At 46.4% G+C, this 22,418-nt stretch overlaps 7 protein-coding genes across 7 annotated transcripts; 4 read left to right on the plus strand and 3 right to left on the minus strand. All coding sequences in view use genetic code 12, as the record gives it.

Annotated features, from left to right (window-relative positions):
* Window positions 1-985: 985 nt before the first annotated feature.
* On the minus strand, window positions 986-9,073 carry LODBEIA_P57700 (uncharacterized protein; the record flags this gene model as incomplete). Its single annotated transcript, XM_066976139.1, has 1 exon — window positions 986-9,073. One exon carries the CDS (start codon window positions 9,071-9,073, stop codon window positions 986-988), a length of 8,088 nt encoding a protein of 2,695 aa, XP_066832708.1.
* Window positions 9,074-11,869: 2,796 nt separating this feature from the next.
* Window positions 11,870-13,906, plus strand: LODBEIA_P57710 (uncharacterized protein; the record flags this gene model as incomplete). Its single annotated transcript, XM_066976140.1, has 1 exon — window positions 11,870-13,906. The coding sequence occupies one exon, from the start codon at window positions 11,870-11,872 to the stop codon at window positions 13,904-13,906; it is 2,037 nt and encodes a 678-aa protein (XP_066832709.1).
* Window positions 13,907-14,128: 222 nt separating this feature from the next.
* On the plus strand, window positions 14,129-15,115 carry LODBEIA_P57720 (uncharacterized protein; the record flags this gene model as incomplete). Its single annotated transcript, XM_066976141.1, has 1 exon — window positions 14,129-15,115. One exon carries the CDS (start codon window positions 14,129-14,131, stop codon window positions 15,113-15,115), a length of 987 nt encoding a protein of 328 aa, XP_066832710.1.
* A 526-nt stretch (window positions 15,116-15,641) lies between these two features.
* Window positions 15,642-18,068, plus strand: LODBEIA_P57730 (uncharacterized protein; the record flags this gene model as incomplete). The annotated part of the gene is made up of 1 exon (XM_066976142.1): window positions 15,642-18,068. One exon carries the CDS (start codon window positions 15,642-15,644, stop codon window positions 18,066-18,068), a length of 2,427 nt encoding a protein of 808 aa, XP_066832711.1.
* A 53-nt stretch (window positions 18,069-18,121) lies between these two features.
* LODBEIA_P57740 (uncharacterized protein) lies at window positions 18,122-19,042 on the minus strand (the record flags this gene model as incomplete). The annotated part of the gene is made up of 1 exon (XM_066976143.1): window positions 18,122-19,042. One exon carries the CDS (start codon window positions 19,040-19,042, stop codon window positions 18,122-18,124), a length of 921 nt encoding a protein of 306 aa, XP_066832712.1.
* Window positions 19,043-19,221: 179 nt separating this feature from the next.
* On the plus strand, window positions 19,222-20,172 carry LODBEIA_P57750 (uncharacterized protein; the record flags this gene model as incomplete). The annotated part of the gene is made up of 1 exon (XM_066976144.1): window positions 19,222-20,172. The coding sequence occupies one exon, from the start codon at window positions 19,222-19,224 to the stop codon at window positions 20,170-20,172; it is 951 nt and encodes a 316-aa protein (XP_066832713.1).
* Window positions 20,173-21,139: 967 nt separating this feature from the next.
* Window positions 21,140-22,123, minus strand: LODBEIA_P57760 (uncharacterized protein; the record flags this gene model as incomplete). The annotated part of the gene is made up of 1 exon (XM_066976145.1): window positions 21,140-22,123. One exon carries the CDS (start codon window positions 22,121-22,123, stop codon window positions 21,140-21,142), a length of 984 nt encoding a protein of 327 aa, XP_066832714.1.
* Window positions 22,124-22,418: the final 295 nt, after the last annotated feature.

The following is a 22,418-nucleotide window of genomic DNA, read 5'->3' on the forward strand; positions in this document are numbered from 1 at the left end:
AACAAGCGGAGACAATCGAAAACAATACGAGCCAACGACTCTTTTTCAACTTGAAAAGGGTACCAATCCATTCCAATTAGGAAAGACTCACGTTTTATTCTTTTCTCTCTTCGAGCAATACAAAGCTCCTCTCATCGCTGATCTTTCCTGCTTCTCAAATTAATCTTGTGCACCAAAAAAAAGACCCCCCCCCCCTAAATTACGCTAATTTGACCCGAGCTGAGCCATCTTGAGCCAACTTGGTTCTCCTCATTTGTCCATTTCTTGGCTTCGGATGGCTTATAGCGTCTACCGAGAGAACCACAACCCAAAAAGGGCTCAGATGCTCAAACGTGCAAATACCCAATTGCCCAATTGCCTTCGTTTTCATTCTGCTGTCGATCTGTTGACACAATCCTCTCGGAACTCTCTCCTCTCGTAACTTTGTCCGTAGTTTTGTCCCGAATTACATCGAATTTCGACCAAAATGGCCATCACTAGGTTCTCCACCAAAGTGGGCAACCTTTCAGCTGCAAAAGGAAGCCTTCACATTCCCCATCAGAAAAAGAAACCCTCGACCCCCCCCCCCCTCCGCCACATCTTCAGAATGCCATCGAGGGATATTCCCAGACCCTCCTACAACTCATCTTCAATATAACAACAGGGTACTTTCCAACTATGAAAAAAAAAAAAAACTATTCAATTAACTATGTAAATCTAAACCGAAAAATTATGAGCTCAATTTTTTGTATTGCAAATTACACTCTAAATCTTGGAAAACATTTTATGTGCAAAAAACTCTGTGAAAAACAAAACTGTTGATAAATGATTATTTCACATTTGAAACCGAAACTTGAGATTGATAAATCTCTCCTCCTTCTTTTCCTCCTCCTTCTCTTCCTCCTCCTTCTCTTCGTCATCATCATTAAAAGAATACAAAAATAGGCAAAGGCAAAAATAAAACAAAAACAATAAAGCAGCTTTAAAATAGCAGGGTATCCATCATCTAGATTATCATTGCTCCAGTAATAGCCAATAATGATACAAGCATTCTCTTGAAAATCTTGAACTGGTGATCACCAGCATTGGCTAACGCCACGTCTGGAACTTCGTCTCCTCCTACAGCATTTGTAGTTCCTGCAATTGCGCTGGTCGACAAAGTGGAACTTCCAGCTTCCCCAGCAACAGTTTGACCTTGTACTTGACCCTGTACTTGACCTTGAACTGAGCCTTCTTCTCCCGCTCCAGCAGTTTGAACTGGGCTTCCTTCTTCGGTAACATAGACAGTCTGATGTACAGTAGTAGTCGACAAAGTTATGCCCAAGTCGGCAAGTGTCTCTTTAACTTGTGAAACAGCTTGAGCTGCCTCGGCAGCAGAAGCACTAGCTAAAGATGCATGAGTTACAGCAGCTTGAGCCTGGGCAATAGGTTCACTAGACGTACCAGCAGCTTCAGCAGCACTAACTTGTGCTTGTGCTGCACTTTGTTGAACTGCCGCAGCAGAAGTTTGTACCGAAGCCAATGATTCTTCACTCTTGACCAATTCCTGTAAGCTACTCTGTGCGCCAGCAGCAACCAGACTTATCGAACTAATGGCACTTTCACAGCTTTGAACCACAACCGTTTGTGTTACTTGCTCTGCACTTGCTTTAACCGATTCCAATGACAGTATTGCTGACTCACATGAGACAACTACAGTAATGATGTGTTCAATTTCCACGGTGACGGTTGATTGAGCCGCTGCTGCACTAGATTGTATGGAGCTTGCCCCGGCTTGAACTGAACTTGCACATGCTTGATCACAAACCTGACTGGTTATAGTTACCGCAAACGTTGTCGTGTATGTCGACACTTGTCCCGCGGCATCAGTAGTTACCACCGTCTGGGACGTGGTTGTTGTTGCTCCTGCTGCAATGGTCGTGGTGGATTCACTAGTCTCAGATGGTGTTGCTGGTTGTTGCGATGACCCATCAACTTGAGTTTGTGGACCAGGACCACTGGTACTAATCGAAGAATCGCTAGCCTCAGATGTTGCACCTAGTTCACTAGACGAGGTAATTGGTTCAGGAGTAGAAGCCACGGCGAACTCGAGCAATATACACCCTTCACCATCTTCAATACTGACGTCCCAACCGACTTCTGCAGGACATGCATAAAATTCAACATCTTCACGTTTGTTTATAGAGTCAACTTCCGGAGTGAATGTCAAGCTGAGAAGGTCAAGGTTCCAGCCTGGGGTAGCATCTTCTCTTTCACCAATAACAAGTTTGCCCTGTGCTCCAATGTGAATGTAACCTTGGCCCAAAACGAAGAGCAAACCATCTTCAATTCTAAACTCAGCTTCAACTCCATCGAAAAGTTTGATGTGAGTACCATTGCCTTCAAAGCTAGTGACTGCACCGTTGAAATTGACCAACACGGTAAAGATACCTCCAGTTGATGGTGAATCAGTAGGTTCAGGCACCAGTGAGTCTACACTTGAGCTTGATGGGAATTCAGATTGAACACTGGAACCGCTATCGCTATCGGTTGTACTAACTTCAACGCCTGCAGTTCCGGCGGCTGCTTCTAATGATGAGCTGATGCTTGCTGGTGGCATCCAGTATGGATCCCAAACTCCTGCACTGGAACATATAGAGGTAGCCAACGATCTAGCGTCGAGCACATCCTCGCCACGACAGTTGTCAGCGATACATTGTCCGACTAAGCCTTGGAACTGGGGCATGATGCAGAGACATCCCGTGTCCCAGTATGGACATGGTGTGATTCCCGTGTCTTGGAACATGCATGGCTTGGCACACTCTGGCAACTGGTCGTAGATCCTGTCGGCGAATCCGTTGATGGAAGCGGTTCTGGCAACAGTAGGGTAAGTGGCGTATGGGTTGTCAGTGCTGGTTGCTGGTGCCGAAGTTATCAAAGTGTCTTCTTCGGTAGTGGATGATGATCCTTGATTTGGTTCAGTGTCGGTGTTCTGAGAATCACTACTAGCTTCTCCAGTTGCCTCAGTATTGACAGAATCAGTGGCCGAGTTGGATGGGGCTTCGACGCTTGTTAAGCTTCCATCATCAGTTGGCTCGGCAGAAACGGCAGTCGCAGCGGCTGCTTCTAATGACGAACTGATGCTTGCTGGTGGCATCCAGTATGGATCCCAAACTCCTGCACTGGAACATATAGAGGTAGCCAACGATCTAGCGTCGAGCACATCTTCACCGCGACAGTTGTCAGCGATACATTGTCCGACTAAGCCTTGGAACTGGGGCATGATGCAGAGACATCCCGTGTCCCAGTATGGACATGGTGTGATTCCCGTGTCTTGGAACATGCATGGCTTGGCACACTCTGGCAACTGGTCGTAGATCCTGTCGGCGAATCCGTTGATGGAAGCGGTTCTGGCAACAGTAGGGTAAGTGGCGTATGGGTTGTCAGTGCTGGTTGCTGGTGCCGAAGTTATCAAAGTGTCTTCTTCGGTAGTGGATGATGATCCTTGATTTGGTTCAGTGTCGGTGTTCTGAGAATCACTACTAGCTTCTCCAGTTGCCTCAGTATTGACAGAATCAGTGGCCGAGTTGGATGGGGCTTCGACGCTTGTTAAGCTTCCATCATCAGTTGGCTCGGCAGAAACGGCAGTCGCAGCGGCTGCTTCTAATGACGAACTGATGCTTGCTGGTGGCATCCAGTATGGATCCCAAACTCCTGCACTGGAACATATAGAGGTAGCCAACGATCTAGCGTCGAGCACATCCTCGCCGCGACAGTTGTCAGCGATACATTGTCCGACTAAGCCTTGGAACTGGGGCATGATGCAGAGACATCCCGTGTCCCAGTATGGACATGGTGTGATTCCCGTGTCTTGGAACATGCATGGCTTGGCACACTCTGGCAACTGGTCGTAGATCCTGTCGGCGAATCCGTTGATGGAAGCGGTTCTGGCAACAGTAGGGTAAGTGGCGTATGGGTTGTCAGTGCTGGTTGCTGGTGCCGAAGTGATCAAAGTGTCTTCTTCGGTAGTGGATGATGATCCTTGATTTGGTTCAGTGTCGGTGTTCTGAGAATCACTACTAGCTTCTCCAGTTGCCTCAGTATTGACAGAATCAGTGGCCGAGTTGGATGGGGCTTCGACGCTTGTTAAGCTTCCATCATCAGTTGGCTCGGCAGAAACGGCAGTCGCAGCGGCTGCTTCTAATGACGAACTGATGCTTGCTGGTGGCATCCAGTATGGATCCCAGACCCCTGCACTGGAACATATAGAGGTAGCCAACGATCTAGCGTCGAGCACATCCTCGCCGCGACAGTTGTCAGCGATACATTGTCCGACTAAGCCTTGGAACTGGGGCATGATGCAGAGACATCCCGTGTCCCAGTATGGACATGGTGTGATTCCCGTGTCTTGGAACATGCATGGCTTGGCACACTCTGGCAACTGGTCGTAGATCCTGTCGGCGAATCCGTTGATGGAAGCGGTTCTGGCAACAGTAGGGTAAGTGGCGTATGGGTTGTCAGTGGTGGTGGTCGTAGGTGCAGTGGTGATTAATGGCTCAGTTGAACTCTCTACAGGCTCTTCTGGTGTCTCAGTTGATTCGGATGCTGGTGTGGTTACGTCTGTTGAATTGCTCTCATCGGTATTACTTGTAGATTCAACAGTTTGGGACTCGGGTTCCTCTGTCTCCTCTGCAGGTGCGGATGCACTAGATTCAGCAGTTTCGTCAACAATGTTTTCAGCAAACACTTCAACTGGCATACATCCAGTGCCTTCACCAACGAACAAATCAAAATTTTCATCAGCAGGGCAGGCATTAAATGATGCCTCATCTTCACGCTTAACAAGAACAGCTTCAGGAGTGTAAGTTAATCTGTTTTCGTCCATGCCCCATCCTCTTGTAGCAAACTCTCTTGTCGAGATCAAAAGTGCACCATTGGGTCCTACTTCCACGTATTCGGTTTCAGATATTTTGAGATAGCCGTCTTCAATGGTAAAACTAAGCTCAGTTCCATTACCTAGCTGTATACGGAAACCATCGGTGATGAAGGAGGTCACCATACCACCCAAAACACCAACGAGTCTAAATTCTTCGACTGGGTCAACAGTTCCTGTCGGAATAGAGAATTCCGTTTCAACAGCACTCTCTGCCGCATCTGATGACGGAGTCACCTCAGCTTCGGTGGTGAACACAGCAGTGGCAGCGTACTCTAATGATGAGCTGATGCTTGCTGGTGGCATCCAGTATGGATCCCAAACTCCTGCACTGGAACATATAGAGGTAGCCAACGATCTAGCGTCGAGCACATCTTCACCGCGACAGTTGTCAGCGATACATTGTCCGACTAAGCCTTGGAACTGGGGCATGATGCAGAGACATCCCGTGTCCCAGTATGGACATGGTGTGATTCCCGTGTTTTGGAACATGCATGGCTTGGCACACTCTGGCAACTGGTCGTAGATCCTGTCGGCGAAGCCGTTGATGGAAGCGGTTCTGGCAACAGTAGGGTAAGTGGCGTATGGGTTGTCAGTGGTGGTGGTCGTAGGTGCAGTGGTGATCAATGGCTCAGTTGAACTTTCTACAGGCTCTTCTGGTGCCTCAGATGTTTCGGGTTCAACCAGTTCTTCATCAGAAGAAGAGGAAGGTTCTTCAGTAGTGAAGACAGCAGTGGCAGCGTACTCTAATGATGAGCTGATGCTTGCTGGTGGCATCCAGTATGGATCCCAAACTCCTGCACTGGAACATATAGAGGTAGCCAACGATCTAGCGTCGAGCACATCCTCGCCACGACAGTTGTCAGCGATACATTGTCCGACTAAGCCTTGGAACTGGGGCATGATACAAAGACATCCCGTGTCCCAGTATGGACATGGTGTGATTCCTGTGTTTTGGAACATGCATGGCTTGGCACACTCTGGCAACTGGTCGTAGATCCTGTCGGCGAAGCCGTTGATGGAAGCGGTTCTTGCAACAGTAGGGTAAGTGGCGTATGGGTTGTCAGTGGTGGTGGTCGTAGGTGCAGTGGTGATTAATGGCTCAGTTGAACTCTCTACAGGCTCTTCTGGTGCCTCAGATGTTTCGGGTTCAACTAGTTCTTCATCAGAAAAGGAAGGTTCTTCAGTAGTGAAGACAGCAGTGGCAGCGTACTCTAATGATGAGCTGATGCTTGCTGGTGGCATCCAGTATGGATCCCAAACTCCTGCACTGGAACATATAGAGGTAGCCAACGATCTAGCGTCGAGCACATCTTCACCGCGACAGTTGTCAGCGATACATTGTCCGACTAAGCCTTGGAACTGGGGCATGATGCAGAGACATCCCGTGTCCCAGTATGGACATGGTGTGATTCCCGTGTTTTGGAACATGCATGGCTTGGCACACTCTGGCAACTGGTCGTAGATCCTGTCGGCGAAGCCGTTGATGGAAGCGGTTCTGGCAACAGTAGGGTAAGTGGCGTATGGGTTGTCAGTGGTGGTGGTCGTAGGTGCAGTGGTGATTAATGGCTCAGTTGAACTCTCTACAGGCTCTTCTGGTGTCTCAGTTGTTTCTGGTTCAACCAGTTCTTCATCAGAAGAAGAGGAAGGTTCTTCAGTAGTGAAGACAGCAGTGGCAGCGTACTCTAATGATGAGCTGATGCTTGCTGGTGGCATCCAGTATGGATCCCAAACTCCTGCACTGGAACATATAGAGGTAGCCAACGATCTAGCGTCGAGCACATCTTCACCGCGACAGTTGTCAGCGATACATTGTCCGACTAAGCCTTGGAACTGGGGCATGATACAAAGACATCCCGTGTCCCAGTATGGACATGGTGTGATTCCCGTGTTTTGGAACATGCATGGCTTGGCACACTCTGGCAACTGGTCGTAGATCCTGTCGGCGAAGCCGTTGATGGAAGCGGTTCTTGCAACAGTAGGGTAAGTGGCGTATGGGTTGTCAGTGGTGGTGGTCGTAGGTGCAGTGGTGATTAATGGCTCAGTTGAACTCTCTACAGGCTCTTCTGGTGTCTCAGTTGTTTCTGGTTCAACCAGTTCTTCATCAGAAGAAGAGGAAGGTTCTTCAGTAGTGAAGACAGCAGTGGCAGCGTACTCTAATGATGAGCTGATGCTTGCTGGTGGCATCCAGTATGGATCCCAGACTCCTGCACTGGAACATATAGAGGTAGCCAACGATCTAGCGTCGAGCACATCTTCACCGCGACAGTTGTCAGCGATACATTGTCCGACTAAGCCTTGGAACTGGGGCATGATGCAGAGACATCCCGTGTCCCAGTATGGACATGGTGTGATTCCCGTGTTTTGGAACATGCATGGCTTGGCACACTCTGGCAACTGGTCGTAGATCCTGTCGGCGAAGCCGTTGATGGAAGCGGTTCTGGCAACAGTAGGGTAAGTGGCGTATGGGTTGTCAGTGGTGGTGGTCGTAGGTGCAGTGGTGATCAATGGCTCAGTTGAACTTTCTACAGGCTCTTCTGGTGCCTCAGATGTTTCGGGTTCAACCAGTTCTTCATCAGAAGAAGAGGAAGGTTCTTCAGTAGTGAAGACAGCAGTGGCAGCGTACTCTAATGATGAGCTGATGCTTGCTGGTGGCATCCAGTATGGATCCCAAACTCCTGCACTGGAACATATAGAGGTAGCCAACGATCTAGCGTCGAGCACATCCTCGCCACGACAGTTGTCAGCGATACATTGTCCGACTAAGCCTTGGAACTGGGGCATGATACAAAGACATCCCGTGTCCCAGTATGGACATGGTGTGATTCCTGTGTTTTGGAACATGCATGGCTTGGCACACTCTGGCAACTGGTCGTAGATCCTGTCGGCGAAGCCGTTGATGGAAGCGGTTCTTGCAACAGTAGGGTAAGTGGCGTATGGGTTGTCAGTGGTGGTGGTCGTAGGTGCAGTGGTGATTAATGGCTCAGTTGAACTCTCTACAGGCTCTTCTGGTGTCTCAGTTGTTTCTGGTTCAACCAGTTCTTCATCAGAAGAAGAGGAAGGTTCTTCAGTAGTGAAGACAGCAGTGGCAGCGTACTCTAATGATGAGCTGATGCTTGCTGGTGGCATCCAGTATGGATCCCAAACTCCTGCACTGGAACATATAGAGGTAGCCAACGATCTAGCGTCGAGCACATCTTCACCGCGACAGTTGTCAGCGATACATTGTCCGACTAAGCCTTGGAACTGGGGCATGATACAAAGACATCCCGTGTCCCAGTATGGACATGGTGTGATTCCTGTGTTTTGGAACATGCATGGCTTGGCACACTCTGGCAACTGGTCGTAGATCCTGTCGGCGAAGCCGTTGATGGAAGCGGTTCTTGCAACAGTAGGGTAAGTGGCGTATGGGTTGTCAGTGGTGGTGGTCGTAGGTGCAGTGGTGATTAATGGCTCAGTTGAACTCTCTACAGGCTCTTCTGGTGCCTCAGATGTTTCGGGTTCAACTAGTTCTTCATCAGAAAAGGAAGGTTCTTCAGTAGTGAAGACAGCAGTGGCAGCGTACTCTAATGATGAGCTGATGCTTGCTGGTGGCATCCAGTATGGATCCCAGACTCCTGCACTGGAACATATAGAGGTAGCCAACGATCTAGCGTCGAGCACATCCTCGCCACGACAGTTGTCAGCGATACATTGTCCGACTAAGCCTTGGAACTGGGGCATGATGCAGAGACATCCCGTGTCCCAGTATGGACATGGTGTGATTCCTGTGTTTTGGAACATGCATGGCTTGGCACACTCTGGCAACTGGTCGTAGATCCTGTCGGCGAATCCGTTGATGGAAGCGGTTCTTGCAACAGAAGGATAAGTGGCGTATGGGTTGTCAGCGGTGGTTGTCGTAGGTGCAGCGGTGATTGGCGCTTCCGAAGGCACATCAGTCTCGCCGGCATCGAGATCCTCTGTGGTTTCTCGTTTAACCATTTCGGCAACCTCATTACCAGGTTCAACGTCTGCCCACTCGAACAATTGATCGTAGATGCCATCGGCAAATCCGTTGATGGAAACATCACGGGGTTCATTTGGGGCATGTTCTTTTGCTGCCGGTAATGGTTGAATGTGCTCGCCATCGTCAGCACAAGCTCGAGCAGCCAAAACGAGCGGGATTGAAAGTGACAACCTCATGACGCGTCTCAGACACTCTGGTTTGGCTAATTCCAATTATACAAGATTCATCCTTTTACTTTTCAGAATATAGCAGGAAACCGGCGATTTAAGTTCTTTCAAAAAAAAAACCAAAAATGAAAACACTGGCATAGGGAGTCGGGAGTCGGCTTTCCAAATAATTTTGCAACTTTTGAATAATTGATGAAAAAAAAAAATAAAAACAACAAAACCGTGATTACTCTAAATTCTTGAGCTAACCCTTCGGCGACCAGAACACTCTTCAGTCGCTTAACAAGAACCAATAGTAAACACTGTGGAAAAGAAAAAAAAAAAAAAAAAAGAATAAAAAATTTAATGGAGTTCAGTTGAGTTGGGTTGGGTTGGGGTGGGTTGGGTCGAATTGAACTGAATTGAATTGAATTGAATTGAATAGAGCTGAATTGAATTTGCGTTAAACCCACCCTCGCAAATTCTAAACTAAAACCATGGCCATCGCGTTGGTTTAAACTTTGCAACCAGACCTTGTCTCATATTCAAACATTTTGAGCCGTCGATCAGCCCATCCTTGAGGACCGTCTACCTCTCGTGCAGCTTGAAACCTTTTTCCCTTGAGCGATTCCGGGTGCAGCCTCTCCCAATCAACGCGTCGCGTCGAGGTATCGTGTTGTTTCAAGCTTTCCTCCACCACCCACAGGGACAGCGTTGAGAGACGAACCACCATACACGGAAAAGCAAAGAAGCTAGCCTGCAACGCCGCATCGGCCCAGCCAATGGCGCCGACCGCCAAAAAGGACTCTTGGATTGTCAGGAGCACTCCGATCGGAAATGCCGAGTGTTGGCCAGAAAGTGCAGCCAAAAATTTAAAAACGAAAAATCACCCACACACACACACATACCGACAGATTTTAGGCTAGAATTCAAATCGTGAATAGACAGGGGAGAAGGTTTGCTCCCTAATCATCCTGCGCAAATTAAAACGTACCGCAATTGTGTCGAACCCTTGATGGTATGCTGAAAGTTGGGTTTTGAGCTGGCGTTTTTTACAACCCTCAAAACCCAAGGACTATTTTTTTCGGTGGCGTAAAAAGCCCACACACGACACACCCGGTAAAAACAACCACCGGCCAGATGCCACGCCACTTGCTGCATGTAGCGGCAGATTAACACGTAGAAGACAAAGACAATGCAAACGACGCTTGACTAGCGACAGGATCTTACATGAATCTACATCTTTGTTTGATTGCTGGCCAAATTGGCTTTTGTGCGATTGATTGATCTGATAAACCTATTTTCCGAATTATTTTCATCAACAAGGGATCCAACTCAAACCCAAGAAGGAGGCCGTCCGTTTTCCACTTCTGCCCCTTCGCAAGCTGGCCCGGGTGCAGTTGAGATGCTTGCGGGAAGGATCGCTGCCACTGTTTTCCCCCACGTAGAACATGCTCTGGAAGACAAAGGATAAAGAGCCAAGGAAACAAGAAGAAAATTGCTTCTTGTGGCCGAACCAAGCGGTGCCACGAGAGCCCGCTTTGCGGGAGCGGGAAACAAAGAATAATCTTCGTTTTCGTCCATTGGCGAGTGGCATTGCGTGGACCAAGGGTAACTCCGCCAAGGGAATTACCATCCCAGCCATTTCCCACCTCGTATATTTTTTCGTTTTCGTTTTCTTTTTTTCTTTTCCTTTGTCCTCATTGCCAAAAGGAAAACGTTATTTTCTTATCGTGTACTGGAAGGACGACGTTCATAACTTCCGCCCCCCCCCCCCTCATTGGCATTCTCATGGAGCTCCAAAAGATATAATTTGCAAAGTTTGGCCACGGCTCAACATCATTGGTGGTTTTATCGCAACTGCGCTACCAACCAAGCAAACATGGTCCAGCAAAGTCGATGATGAAGCTTGAACTGGGTTTTGCTTTTTTTTTACTTGTTTATTTTGGCAATTACGGCTCCCAAGGTTTAAGTTTCAATTGAAAATGGGCCTGGGGTTGGCTATGCGGAGACGACGAGTAATAGTGTGCTGAGTTTACTTTTTTTTTTCACTTTATGCTAGTGGAGGGAAGCGCATCAGGCTCCGTTATTCCTTGTTTCCAAGCTCTCGTCGCTATTCCCGCCGGGACTCACCTTATCCAAAATAGAAAGCTTCTACTTTGAAAGTTTCTGCACTGGTTCCGGTTTTTTTTGTTTCTGCTTTAGCGGTAGCTGCAAGACGTAAGATTGATCTTGTTTTGAGGATGGTGTTTTTTCGTTGAGAGATTCTACACGGCAATTGAGTTGACGAATGAAGAAGCGCATAATCATTGGTTGGAATCGGACATCAATATTCTTATGATCGTTATTATTTTCCACGCCCCGAGGTATCCCATCAATTGCAGTCTGGTCAACCACCAATATAATTAAAATGACGTACGGATTTTCTCGGCGTAAGGAAAAGAAAAAAAAAATCAACAAATGGGCTCCCCTTCTTGAGAAGAGTTTATTAGTAAGTTAAGGCCAAGTACAACTACTATTAAAAAGTGATGAGGCTGCGTTGAACAAGGCGGGGACGAGGGGGGGGGGGGGGGGGGGAAGGGAAGAATAGGGGAGGGAAAAGGAAGTATGAGTATGAGTTGTTTCGATTTCCAATTACCAATTTAAATACAACATTCATCATTTATTCATTCATAAAATTATTCACTTGGTTCATTCATTCATTCGCGGACAGCCCGTTATTCGGTAAATCTGTTCCCAAAGAAAATTCAGTTCACGCCTTGTTTGATCTAAAAATTGTAAAATCTATAAAAAGTGAAAAAAGAAAGAAGATAACTAGTCTAAAGCATGAGTGAAGTGTCAACGATTGACCTTCAAAGAATAGTTGAAGGTGAAAGGAACACGAAATACCAATGGATTAGTTGTATATTCAGTTTGCTTGTGTTCCTTGTCAACGGAATCGTTTTCTTTTGGTTACCTCGATTCTTCAGGCAAAAGAGATACACCAAGTCCAACAGATTCAAGCCGTACTTTATCCTACTAAATGTATGGAACTCGTTTAATGCTTCATGGTCAATTCGCTTCAACAAGAAAACCTACTATTTCAAGCCCACGGTGTTGGTTTTGTTTTTATTCTACATCTTGTTGAATGGGAGATTGTGCTATCAAAACACAGAGGATATCACCTATATCCCTAGAATATTTGTGGTTGCAAAACGATGCGCCAGGATTGGTGTTGCCCAAATACCCGCTTTGTTCTTGTTGATTACAAAGGGGGACTTCATCACTGGTATCACCGGCTTGAACTATGACAGGACGACTTTTTTGCACGTTTGGTTTGGGTTTATGATGTTTACCGTGATCACGTTCCACGTTGCTATTGTCTGCTACCACTGGGCCAGGCCCCAGTTCAGCCTGCTACACCCAAGGTTCCCCAAAAACTTTTACGGAATTGCTGCATACGTGACGTTTGTGTTTTTGGCAATCGGCAACATGAAGTTCATTCGGAAATTGTCGTACGACCTTTCAATGTTGCATCACCGTACCCAGTCTTTTATTATGCTCTTGATGGCGTTTCTCCACAACGATACAACCAAAGCAATGGTTGTTGTTGGTGTCCACTTGTTAGTCTTGGACAAGGTTGTTGGAAGAATTTACGGCATTGTGCACGGTAAAAAGTCTCCAACAAAAGGATGGTCCGAGTTTGAATTGTTGGACAATGAGACCTTAAAAGTCTCGATCCCTGTCAAAATCTCCGACTCCTTCAACCCCAACTCGTGGTCTGGGCTACTCAAATTCAAGTATGGCAACTGGAAGGCCGGACTGCACATTTATTTCAACGTTAGAAAAGTGGATTTTTTCCAGCACCATCCGTTTTTCATTGCCAGCTTGCCAGAGTCGGGCAAGATGGTGATCATAATAAGGAAGAAAGAAGGATTCACCAAGAAGCTTTTCGAAAAAGTTGAAGCGCTCAAGGAGAAACAGATTGCGGGAACTGAGACTGAAGCAGACTACATTCCTATTTACAGACAGAAGTGGAATAAATGGATTGCCGAGTACAAGAAGAACAAGAACAAGAAGAAGGAGCCAGTCGAAGAAGAAGAAGAACGAGAAGAAGAACAAGTAGTGAAGCTCCCAGATTATAGGAAAATTATTGATCCCAACATTGTCATATTAAAAGCTGCATTCAGGGGCCCCAGCGGTGCAAAAGTTCAACCGCTATTGACATTTGACTCTGTGGTGCTTTTCGCTCAAGCATGTGGTGCTTCATTTGTTTTCCCAGTTGTTTTAGACCTACTTCAAACCATTGAAAGAAAAGAGGTTGGGAAGGATTACTTGGGCAGACCACCTCACCCTGTTTTAACAGTCTATTGGTTGGTTGAAACCGAGAAGCAAATTAATTGGTACAGGCACCTTCTTGATAAGTTGTTGCCCTATGTGCAGCAGGGAAAAGTGGTTATCAATGTGGTTGTTGAGGAAAAAGAAGTTGAAATGGGCCAAGTTGAACAGACCAGCAGCAGCAGCAGCAGCTCAGGCCAACCAGTGCAAACAACATTTTCGAGCAAAGCACAAGAAGTTGAAGTAGAACAGGCAGAGGTCAAGAAAGACTCGGCAAGCAGCGAAAGTGGCACCGACGCCAAATCTGCAGCAGCCGACTACTCCCTATTGGACGTGACTTTTGCCGGATTAGACACAAATGAAGCGTTGCAAAATCACATTTCACGTGTCCAATACTCGGATGAAAACCATTTTAGGTCGATGGCGGTGTTGGCCTGTGGTGAGCGAGCCAACTTTGGGAAGGAGATTGAGTACAATTTGCAAAACTTTCGCTGGGTTCGCAAGGCTCCAAATATGTATTTCTACAATGAGTCTTTGGAAACGTGAATGGAAGAGCATAGCTACACACGTACACACGTATATATATATATATATCCATACTATATTTATTTGGGACTTTGCTTAAAAAAACCGTCGTTGTGGTTGTAGTTTTCGAAAGGCTCTCTGATTGGTATGGTATGAGCCAGCCGTGGGGAGCCTCGCGCGTCTACCCGGATCCTGCAAAAAGGACATGCTACACTCTATTTTTTTCCACCTGGACTTCATCTCATGTTAATCAACCCACCACCTTCGCCCCTTCTATCCTTCCTTTCTCCGGAACCCAGTCACATTTGCTCTCAGTTGCCCAGTATGTCCAACCTTGACTCGGCATTGCAGAGTTTCAAGCTTGAGCGCGCGCTAGACGTGGACACCCAAACAAAGACAGCTGCCTTTTTGGGCACCGTTGATAACCAGGCAGCCATCGTCATTTTAGAAAAGACGGATTTGAAAACAGAAGCGGTCAGCGAGAGGAACTTTCTTTCCCATATAGTCGAGCAATCCAAAGTAATCAATTCCAACGACGTCTACACATGGGCCAAAGCGACTTTGAAGCAGGACTTGAACGACTTTCCCGCGGCCAAATTGATCTTGATTTATCCAGCGACTGAAACCCATATCCGCAAGTATGACAGTCAGAAACTACACTACGTTCGAGAAACACCAGAGATGTATCGCCAGTTTGTCGTTCCTCACATTGAGGCAATGAAGGGAGACAGATTGAAATGGGTGTACAACATCTTGTTTCATGGCGCCGAGCTGGAGACGGTTATTTACCACGACGAGAGTCAAGCGGGGTTTGTGCTATTACCCGATATGAAATGGGACGGTGTCAACCTTGCAAGCTTGTACCTTTGCTGTATCGTCAACAGAACTGATATAGCGTCCGTTAGAGACCTAACTGGCGATCATGTGAAGTATCTCAAGAATATCCAGAACAAGATCAAGGACGTTACCTTCCATCGATATGGGTTAAAGCCCGATCAACTCAGGATCTTTGTGCACTACCAGCCAAGCTACTATCATTTCCACTTGCATGTTGTAAACATTGCCCACCCGGGCTTGGGAGACGGGATCAACGTTGGCAAAGCTATACTTTTAGACGACATAATTGATAATCTTGTAGCGGACAAGGAGTTTTATCAAAAAAGGTCAATTGGCTATGTCTTGGGGGAGAACCTGGGACTCTGGAAGATAGAAGGTTACCGAAACTCATGAAAGGACGCTGTGTTGTTAAAAAAAAAATAGTTTATGATTATAAACATGCAAGTTTGGGTCCGGATGGAGTTGGCTCTAGTTTTGCCGCTCGCTGATCACCATAGGACTCTTTCACCTGAAACATCTTATGGGTGGAGGACCATGAAAATTGGCGCGTCATTCTTTTGTAAACGGGATACGTTGAGAATTTCCAATCAAAATGCCACCAAACGAGTCAAACATCCCCCAAAAAGAAGAAACCAAAGGTACTCTTGCCACTCACCTTTTAATCAAGACGACCATTATCTCTAATTCCAACTTCATCCGACTTCTTGCTCTCTACTTGGGCTGTATTTAAAAGACTTCAGTACGTCTGTTGCGTTTTTTCAAGCATGGATATTTGCGCTTTCATTTTTGCGCTTTTAAACTGAGGGAAAAAAAAAACCTTCTCCAAACACAAGAGATGAGATCTGCTTCACCTTTTAAGAACTACTAAAACTGCAGCCACGTATACCTTGGGCAGAGAGTTGAAAAAACCCACTTTGAAATGAGCAATAATGGTTATAATAATAATGATGATGATGATGATATGATGCTCAATTTTGCAACACCTGTTGCATCTCATCCGGCCACAATTACCACCAAATCCGACTTGAGTGTCAGAGTCAGCGGTGGAAGGTGGAAAGATCGAAGGAGGTTACAGTTGGCGTTACTGGGGAGAACCAAGGAGAAATCAAAGCCAACGCCAAAAGGACCCAATAGCACACCTATAGACGTTGAAAAGGCTCAAAAGCGGAAATTCAACCACAGCGAAAGAGAGAAGCCAAAAAAGCTGCTGCTGCTGATGCTGCTGCTGCTGCTGCAGAATGATTCGAGTGCATACAAGAGACCAAAAGTGGCAGAAAAGGGGTCCCACGGAGCCAAAAAAGACGACTCGCATGTATCTTCACTATTCACAAATAACGTCGTCTCATCACAGCTTGGAACGACAAAAAAGGAGACGGGAGAGGGGAAGGAGGAGCAAGAGAAAACGTATGCGGCATCAAATGCTCCCGTGAAAGGTGCCAGTACATTTGCGGGACTCGGTCTCAATGATAGGCTATCAGCTCAATTACTTGACCACTTGAGGTTCAAGTACCCCACGCAGATCCAGAAATCCGTAGTGCCCGAGCTCCTCACGTCGCAGAACGACTTGTTCGTGAAGGCACAAACCGGGTCAGGGAAAACCATGGCATTTGTGCTTCCGATTTTCCACAAGCTAATGGTCGAGGAGAAGCACAGGATTGGGAGAGATTCCGGAGTCTTTGCCATAATCTTGACTCCAACGAGGGAGTTGGCGAACCAGATCTACTCCGTGTTGGAGAATTTAAACCGGTGTTGCCCCTTCATTGTTCCCGGAATTGTGATTGGTGGAGAGAAAAAGAAGAGCGAAAAGGCCAGGATCAGGAAAGGGATCAATATTCTAGTGGCAACACCCGGTCGTTTAGCAGATCATTTGGAAAATACAAAGTCCTTGGACATTGGGCAGTTGCGGTACCTAGTGTTGGATGAGGGCGATAAGTTGGTCGAGTTGGGATTCGAGGAGACCATCACCAAAATCACCAAGTTGATAGACGACAGATCGGATATTGCTTCGACTACACAGAAATGGCAGGGCTTGCCCACACGAAGAATCAACATTCTCTGCTCGGCAACTTTGCAAAACAACGTGGAAAAACTTGGGAGTATCATATTGGACCACCCAAAGATGATAGCCGTGGATAGAGAAGTTGAAGGCACGGTTCTCTTTTCTGATGATCACGATAATTATGATGGTGATGGTAATGCTTTGGCAACTCCATCGAGCAGCAACACCAATGGCGCAACCAACCAGCATGAGTCATTTGCCCCCGAGCAGCTTGTTCAGAATGTGGTCATTGTGCCTCCAAAGTTGAGACTCGTTTCCCTAAACGCTTCCTTGACCAATGTCGCGAGGGAAATTGGCGAAAGCCAGCCAGGGCACCCTTCTCGAAGCATGGTCTTCTTTTCGTGTTCCGACTCGGTCAACTATCACTTTGAGCTCTTTACCAGGGATGGCAAAACGTTTAAAAAGATAAAGGATGCCGAGACCGGAAAATCAACGTCTATATTGGTGGACAAAGAGGACGCCATGGATGAAGAAGACGACATTGACATTGCCGAGATTACTGCACCTTTGATTCATGAAAACACTCTCATTTACAAGCTTCACGGGTCACTATCCCAACAAACGAGAACCAACATCTTGAAAAACTTTGTCAAGGACGACGCGCGGTTCCCTCACAAGGTTTTGTTTTGTACTGATGTTGCATCGAGAGGTTTAGACTTGCCAAACATTTCCAACGTTATCGAATTCGATGCTCCCTTCACTGTCGATGACCATTTACACAGGGTGGGGCGGTCGGCCAGGGTTGGTAACCAAGGTACTGCCACTCTTTACTTGACTCCTGGTCTCGAGGAAGGATACATTGATGCAAAGTTGAAAGTTGTACACCCGAGAAAGGGAGGCATTCGTTTGCTCAACTATGAAAAAGCATTGCAGCAAGCATTTGCCGAAAAGGATGCGTTGGGAAAGAAAAACAAGCACAACAAAGTCGGGAACTGGGACGTTCATGCAACCACATGGCACTTGGAAGTTGAACGGTGGTTGTTGGAGGACTCGGATGCCTTGGCAAAAGCGAGCCAGGCATTCACATCGCACATCAGAGCTTATGCCACGCACTTGTCCACCGAGCGAAACTTCTTCAATGTCAAATTGTTGCATTTGGGGCACTTGGCTAAAAGTTTTGGTTTGAGGGAAACCCCAAAGAGTTTAGGTAGAAAATCCGGTAAAGTCAACGACAACACTCATGGTGGTGAAACGCGGCGGTCAACAAAGAAAGAAGACCCAAGAAAGAAAATGTTGCGTATGGCTAAAATGGCTGTGAAATCAGCCAGTAGCGAATTCAACTACTAGAAACGCTGAAAGTACTAATAATAATAATTTATAATGGTGGTAAAAACGGACTCTCACTGTAGATAGGTTTGATCTATAAAGGCATCTCGAGTTGTAGCAGTCTCTAGCTTCAAGTAGTCTGCCCCGTTTTTCAACAGCTCTTTCAAGTCCTCAACAGCGGGATCTCGGCTCTGTTTCCAAGCCAAATGCTGCCATTCCTCTTCTTCAAACTTTTTCACCGACTTGAGCGAGTCTCCAAGGATATGACTATGGGAATCTTGGTTCTGGGAACGTTTCGCTGCCGTTTGAAGAATCTGCACACCGGATTGGTCACCGCCATCCTCTTGTTGCTGCTGGTGCTGTTGCTGTTGCTGTTGCTGCTGTTGCAATTTCCTCGATTGTAGCTCCCTCTTGTCGATATCATCGATATACTTGAAGCTCGTTCGAAGCTGGGCAGACGAGTCAACGGGGATGAGGACAATCTTCTTTTCCGTGCCATCATTGACAATTTTCGCAGCGTAGATGCCAGACTCGGTTGGATCTAGCACCCCTGAAAGCGATTGGTATTCTATACCAAGCCCCCAGTCTTGGACTTTGTCCTTATTAAAGAATTTGTCCACGTCGAGCGGGACTTTCAAGTCGAGGTAGTGTGATCCAGGTTTGATCGAGGCTCGTACATGCTCCTGTCTGTTTAACGATCGAGACTTTAAGCGGCCAGGGAACTGAAGAACGTGGAGGGAGTGCTTATCTTTCAGCGGCACCTGGTTCATAATGAGTGGGAATGATCCAACTATAGGGTCGTCGTCGTTGCCATTTTCTTCTTGTTCCTCATCATTCCGAAGTTGAGATGCCTCTTCCCGTTCGCGTGGGAAATTACCCCCCATATTTCTTTGTTCTTGTTCTCCAGCAGGCAACATCTCCTCGTCTTCCTCTTTGATTACTACCTCCGACGGTTTGTAGCTATCATTTTCGTCATCCTCCACGAAAAGACTCATACTTTTTCCTTCTGTTGTTGGATATAAAAGTTGGACCGTCCTGGTTGTCAAAATGTATATATATATAGAAAAAGAGAGAGAATCCAGACCAGTTGATAAAAATTTCCGATGCCATGAGTTAGTAGTAGGAGTCCTACCACCAACACCTTTTACTACACCTAGTCTTTCAAAAACACACCATGGCCGAGCTGTTTGATATAACAGAGACGTACCTCAAGTTTCTAGAGGAAGATAAAGACATGACGATGCCAATCGCGGCCATTGAGTCCCTCGTCACCATGTTGCGGTACAAGCAGCCGTCGACCTCGTCCGAGTTGATCAACCTAGTTTCCAAAAACATAGACGTTCTCAAATCGTCGATACCGAACAACATCTCCCTCTCGGCAGGATGCGACTTGTTCATGAGATTCATCTTGAGAAACACGAATATATACGGCGACTGGGAGTCATTTTCCAAAAACTTGATTGAGAATGGAGAATTGTTTGTCCAGCGAGCCAAAGTCTCGAGAGACAAACTGGCCGAGTTTGGAGTCTCCTTCATCAAAGACGACGATATCATCTTGGTCCACAGCTACTCGCGTGTTGTGTTTAAATTGCTCCTCAAAGCGAAACAAGAGCACCTCACGCGGTTCAAAGTGTTGGTGACGGAGCTGAGACCAACGGAAAACGGCTACCTAATGGCCCAGAAGTTGAAGGATGCGGGGATTCCCTGTGAGGTGATTGTCGATAACGCTGTTGGGTACGTTCTACACAAGGTGGACAAGATTTTCGTGGGCGCTGAAGGTGTGGCGGAAAGCGGTGGCATCATTAACCACATTGGAACATACCAGATCGGGTGCCTAGCCAAGGTCAACAACAAACCGTTTTATGTTATAACGGAGTCGCATAAATTCGTGAGGTTGTTCCCCTTGGCGCCAAACGACCTACCAAATATGAACTACATTGCCACGTTAGGCGAAAAGGAAGCCGAGTTTGGCGAGTACTTTAAGCAGCACAGCGAGCAATTGCTAGATAGCAACCACTTTGTCGATTTCACTCCTCATGAGTACATTACCGCGTTGGTTACAGACTTGGGTGTGTTGACACCGTCGGCCGTGAGTGAGGAGTTGATCAAGATTTGGTACGATTAGAGATCACCACCGTCGGTTTATAGCTATATCAAAACGTACAAACATATTGATTTTGCTCTACTCGCAATTACCTCGACTAGATGCATGGAAACTGCAAAAAGCAAGACAAAATTTTGCAGGGCATGTAGAAACCTTGTCTGTATTCGTTCACGTGACCAGATCCAAAATGTGCACCACTTAGGTTGAACGTAATTTTTCGTGAGAAATTTGGTAACCAGCTCACCACCAAACAGAGCACATACATATATATATAGATATATCTACAGATACCAGCAATGTCCAAAATCGTGCTTCCCACAGCCTTGAAAGAGCTCAGATTCCATTTGTCGCAGACGGGAGAGGCGTCAATTCCATTGAGAAGTTTCTTGAAGAACAACTATTCAACATTGAAAACACAGCTGAATTACACACTCCCAATACTAATTAGAGAAAGTTTCGGTATTCCTCCCACTATAACAGCAAGGTTCGAGCGTGGTGTCGAGGTGAAAAAGAATTTAGATGGTTTGGATGAAAAGGGCGTCGCAGATGCATTAAAGGAGTTGTTGAGCAAATAAAGCCCCTCGAGTAAGTCCGTCCGTTTATGATGGAAAAACATTGTCTTTTGCTACAACATTTGAGGAAGAGGAGGAAGAGATTGCACAGGAGCTGTTTTAATTTTTGAGCTCTACTTAAAAAATTCCTGGTCTCATACTGGGAAAAAGGTTCGTTTAGAAACATGAATAATACATCTGTGAATGCCTTGCGAGTGGAATATACATATAGATAGTTCTCGCAGAAATCAGAAGCAAAGACTTTGAGTCATTGAAAATCTCCTGAGTGGTTCAAGCTCTCTGACCAGCTCTCTGAATAACGCATTGTGTCCTCTACTGAATTTTCACCAAAAAAGTAGTCGATTCTAGGTCATGAAAAAAAAAGCATTTCAAATTACAAACTACAGGATCTGAGACTATATTCCCTACTTAAGATCTCAAAGCGAGGCTTTTGGAGCTTCGCCAACTTGGTAGATGCCCCATCCAAGACTGGCCGTTTCAGCATTGTAGAGCTCCTTTATATTGTCCTTTGAGTCATTGGCAATTCCGCTCGCAACAACCACGGGCAAGAAATGCTCAAAAGTAGGATGAGCCTGTCTGAAAATAGGCTGCAACTGTAAATTGGTCAACTCTTTCAACGTGTCGCCGCCTTCCCTTTTTTCAAGTATATCTGTCAAGATCTTGTTGAATGGCTTGACATAGGGCATAAGTCCATCTGGTCTTCTCATGGCCGCCCCCAAATCCCTCAAATTGTGTACCGACATCCCCGAGCAAATCACCATCCCGGCCAAATATTTTTGCTGGCGCTCATCCCAGATCTTGTTGTCTCTAAAGAAGTTTAAGACTTCCCCTAGTTTATAGTGCGACTTAAAGTCGTGGTCATTCGAAGTCAAGGAGACTTGGATCATGGGGCACTCTAGGTCTAGCTGCTTGTCCTTTGGCTGCGTGCGCGTGTTTTGGGTGTTGTAGTCACTAAATGCCACTTTCAAGGGCACCCACACGCCATGGTCGACCCCTCTCTCAACAACTTGCGAGTCGAATCCATTTGCTTGCAATTTTTGCTTGATCTCGTCGGCGATAAATTCATCGTTCCTGGTGTGGAACTCTTCCTTGTACATGTGGCTGGGGAACCCAAAAAAGTCATAGATCAACTCATTTTCTTGGTTGTCTTTGCCCTTGCCCTTGCCCTTGACTTTGTTTATTTCAATGAGTTTCGGTTTCACGCTTTGCCAATGGGCACTCACGACAATGATGTAGTCGGGCTTCCATTTCGTTTTGATTTCAGCACCGAGTTTCTTGATTGTCCTCCATGCGCCCTTGTTGCCAAACGGGTCGTCCTCGTACATAAAAGTTGGTCCGCCGTGGCTAAAGAAAAACGCTGGGAAAGGGTGCGGGTTCTTGACAAATTTTGCAACCGTCATGGCTCTCTTGCTGAAATGATAGTAGTGGTGGTAGTAGTAGTAGGAAGAAGATGCGAGTAAGGTTAAGATTGAAAGTATTGTCCAGCGATTCATTTACCCTACCCAAACGCTTCAAGTTTCCATCTAACCTCCTTTTTATATATCTGTGAGCACCAGCATCTTCGTCAAAGATGCTCCTGACTGTTGATTTATAACCATTTGATTGCAAGGCCGGATAACGTGGTTGCCCAATTACTAAGATTACAATTGTCATTTTCAATTCTCTGCCGTGTCGCAAAAGAAAAAATGAGACACG

The sequence above is a fragment of the Lodderomyces beijingensis genome (assembly GCF_963989305.1).
Source record: "Lodderomyces beijingensis strain CBS 14171 genome assembly, chromosome: 8".
Taxonomy (NCBI): Eukaryota; Fungi; Ascomycota; class Pichiomycetes; order Serinales; family Debaryomycetaceae; genus Lodderomyces; species Lodderomyces beijingensis.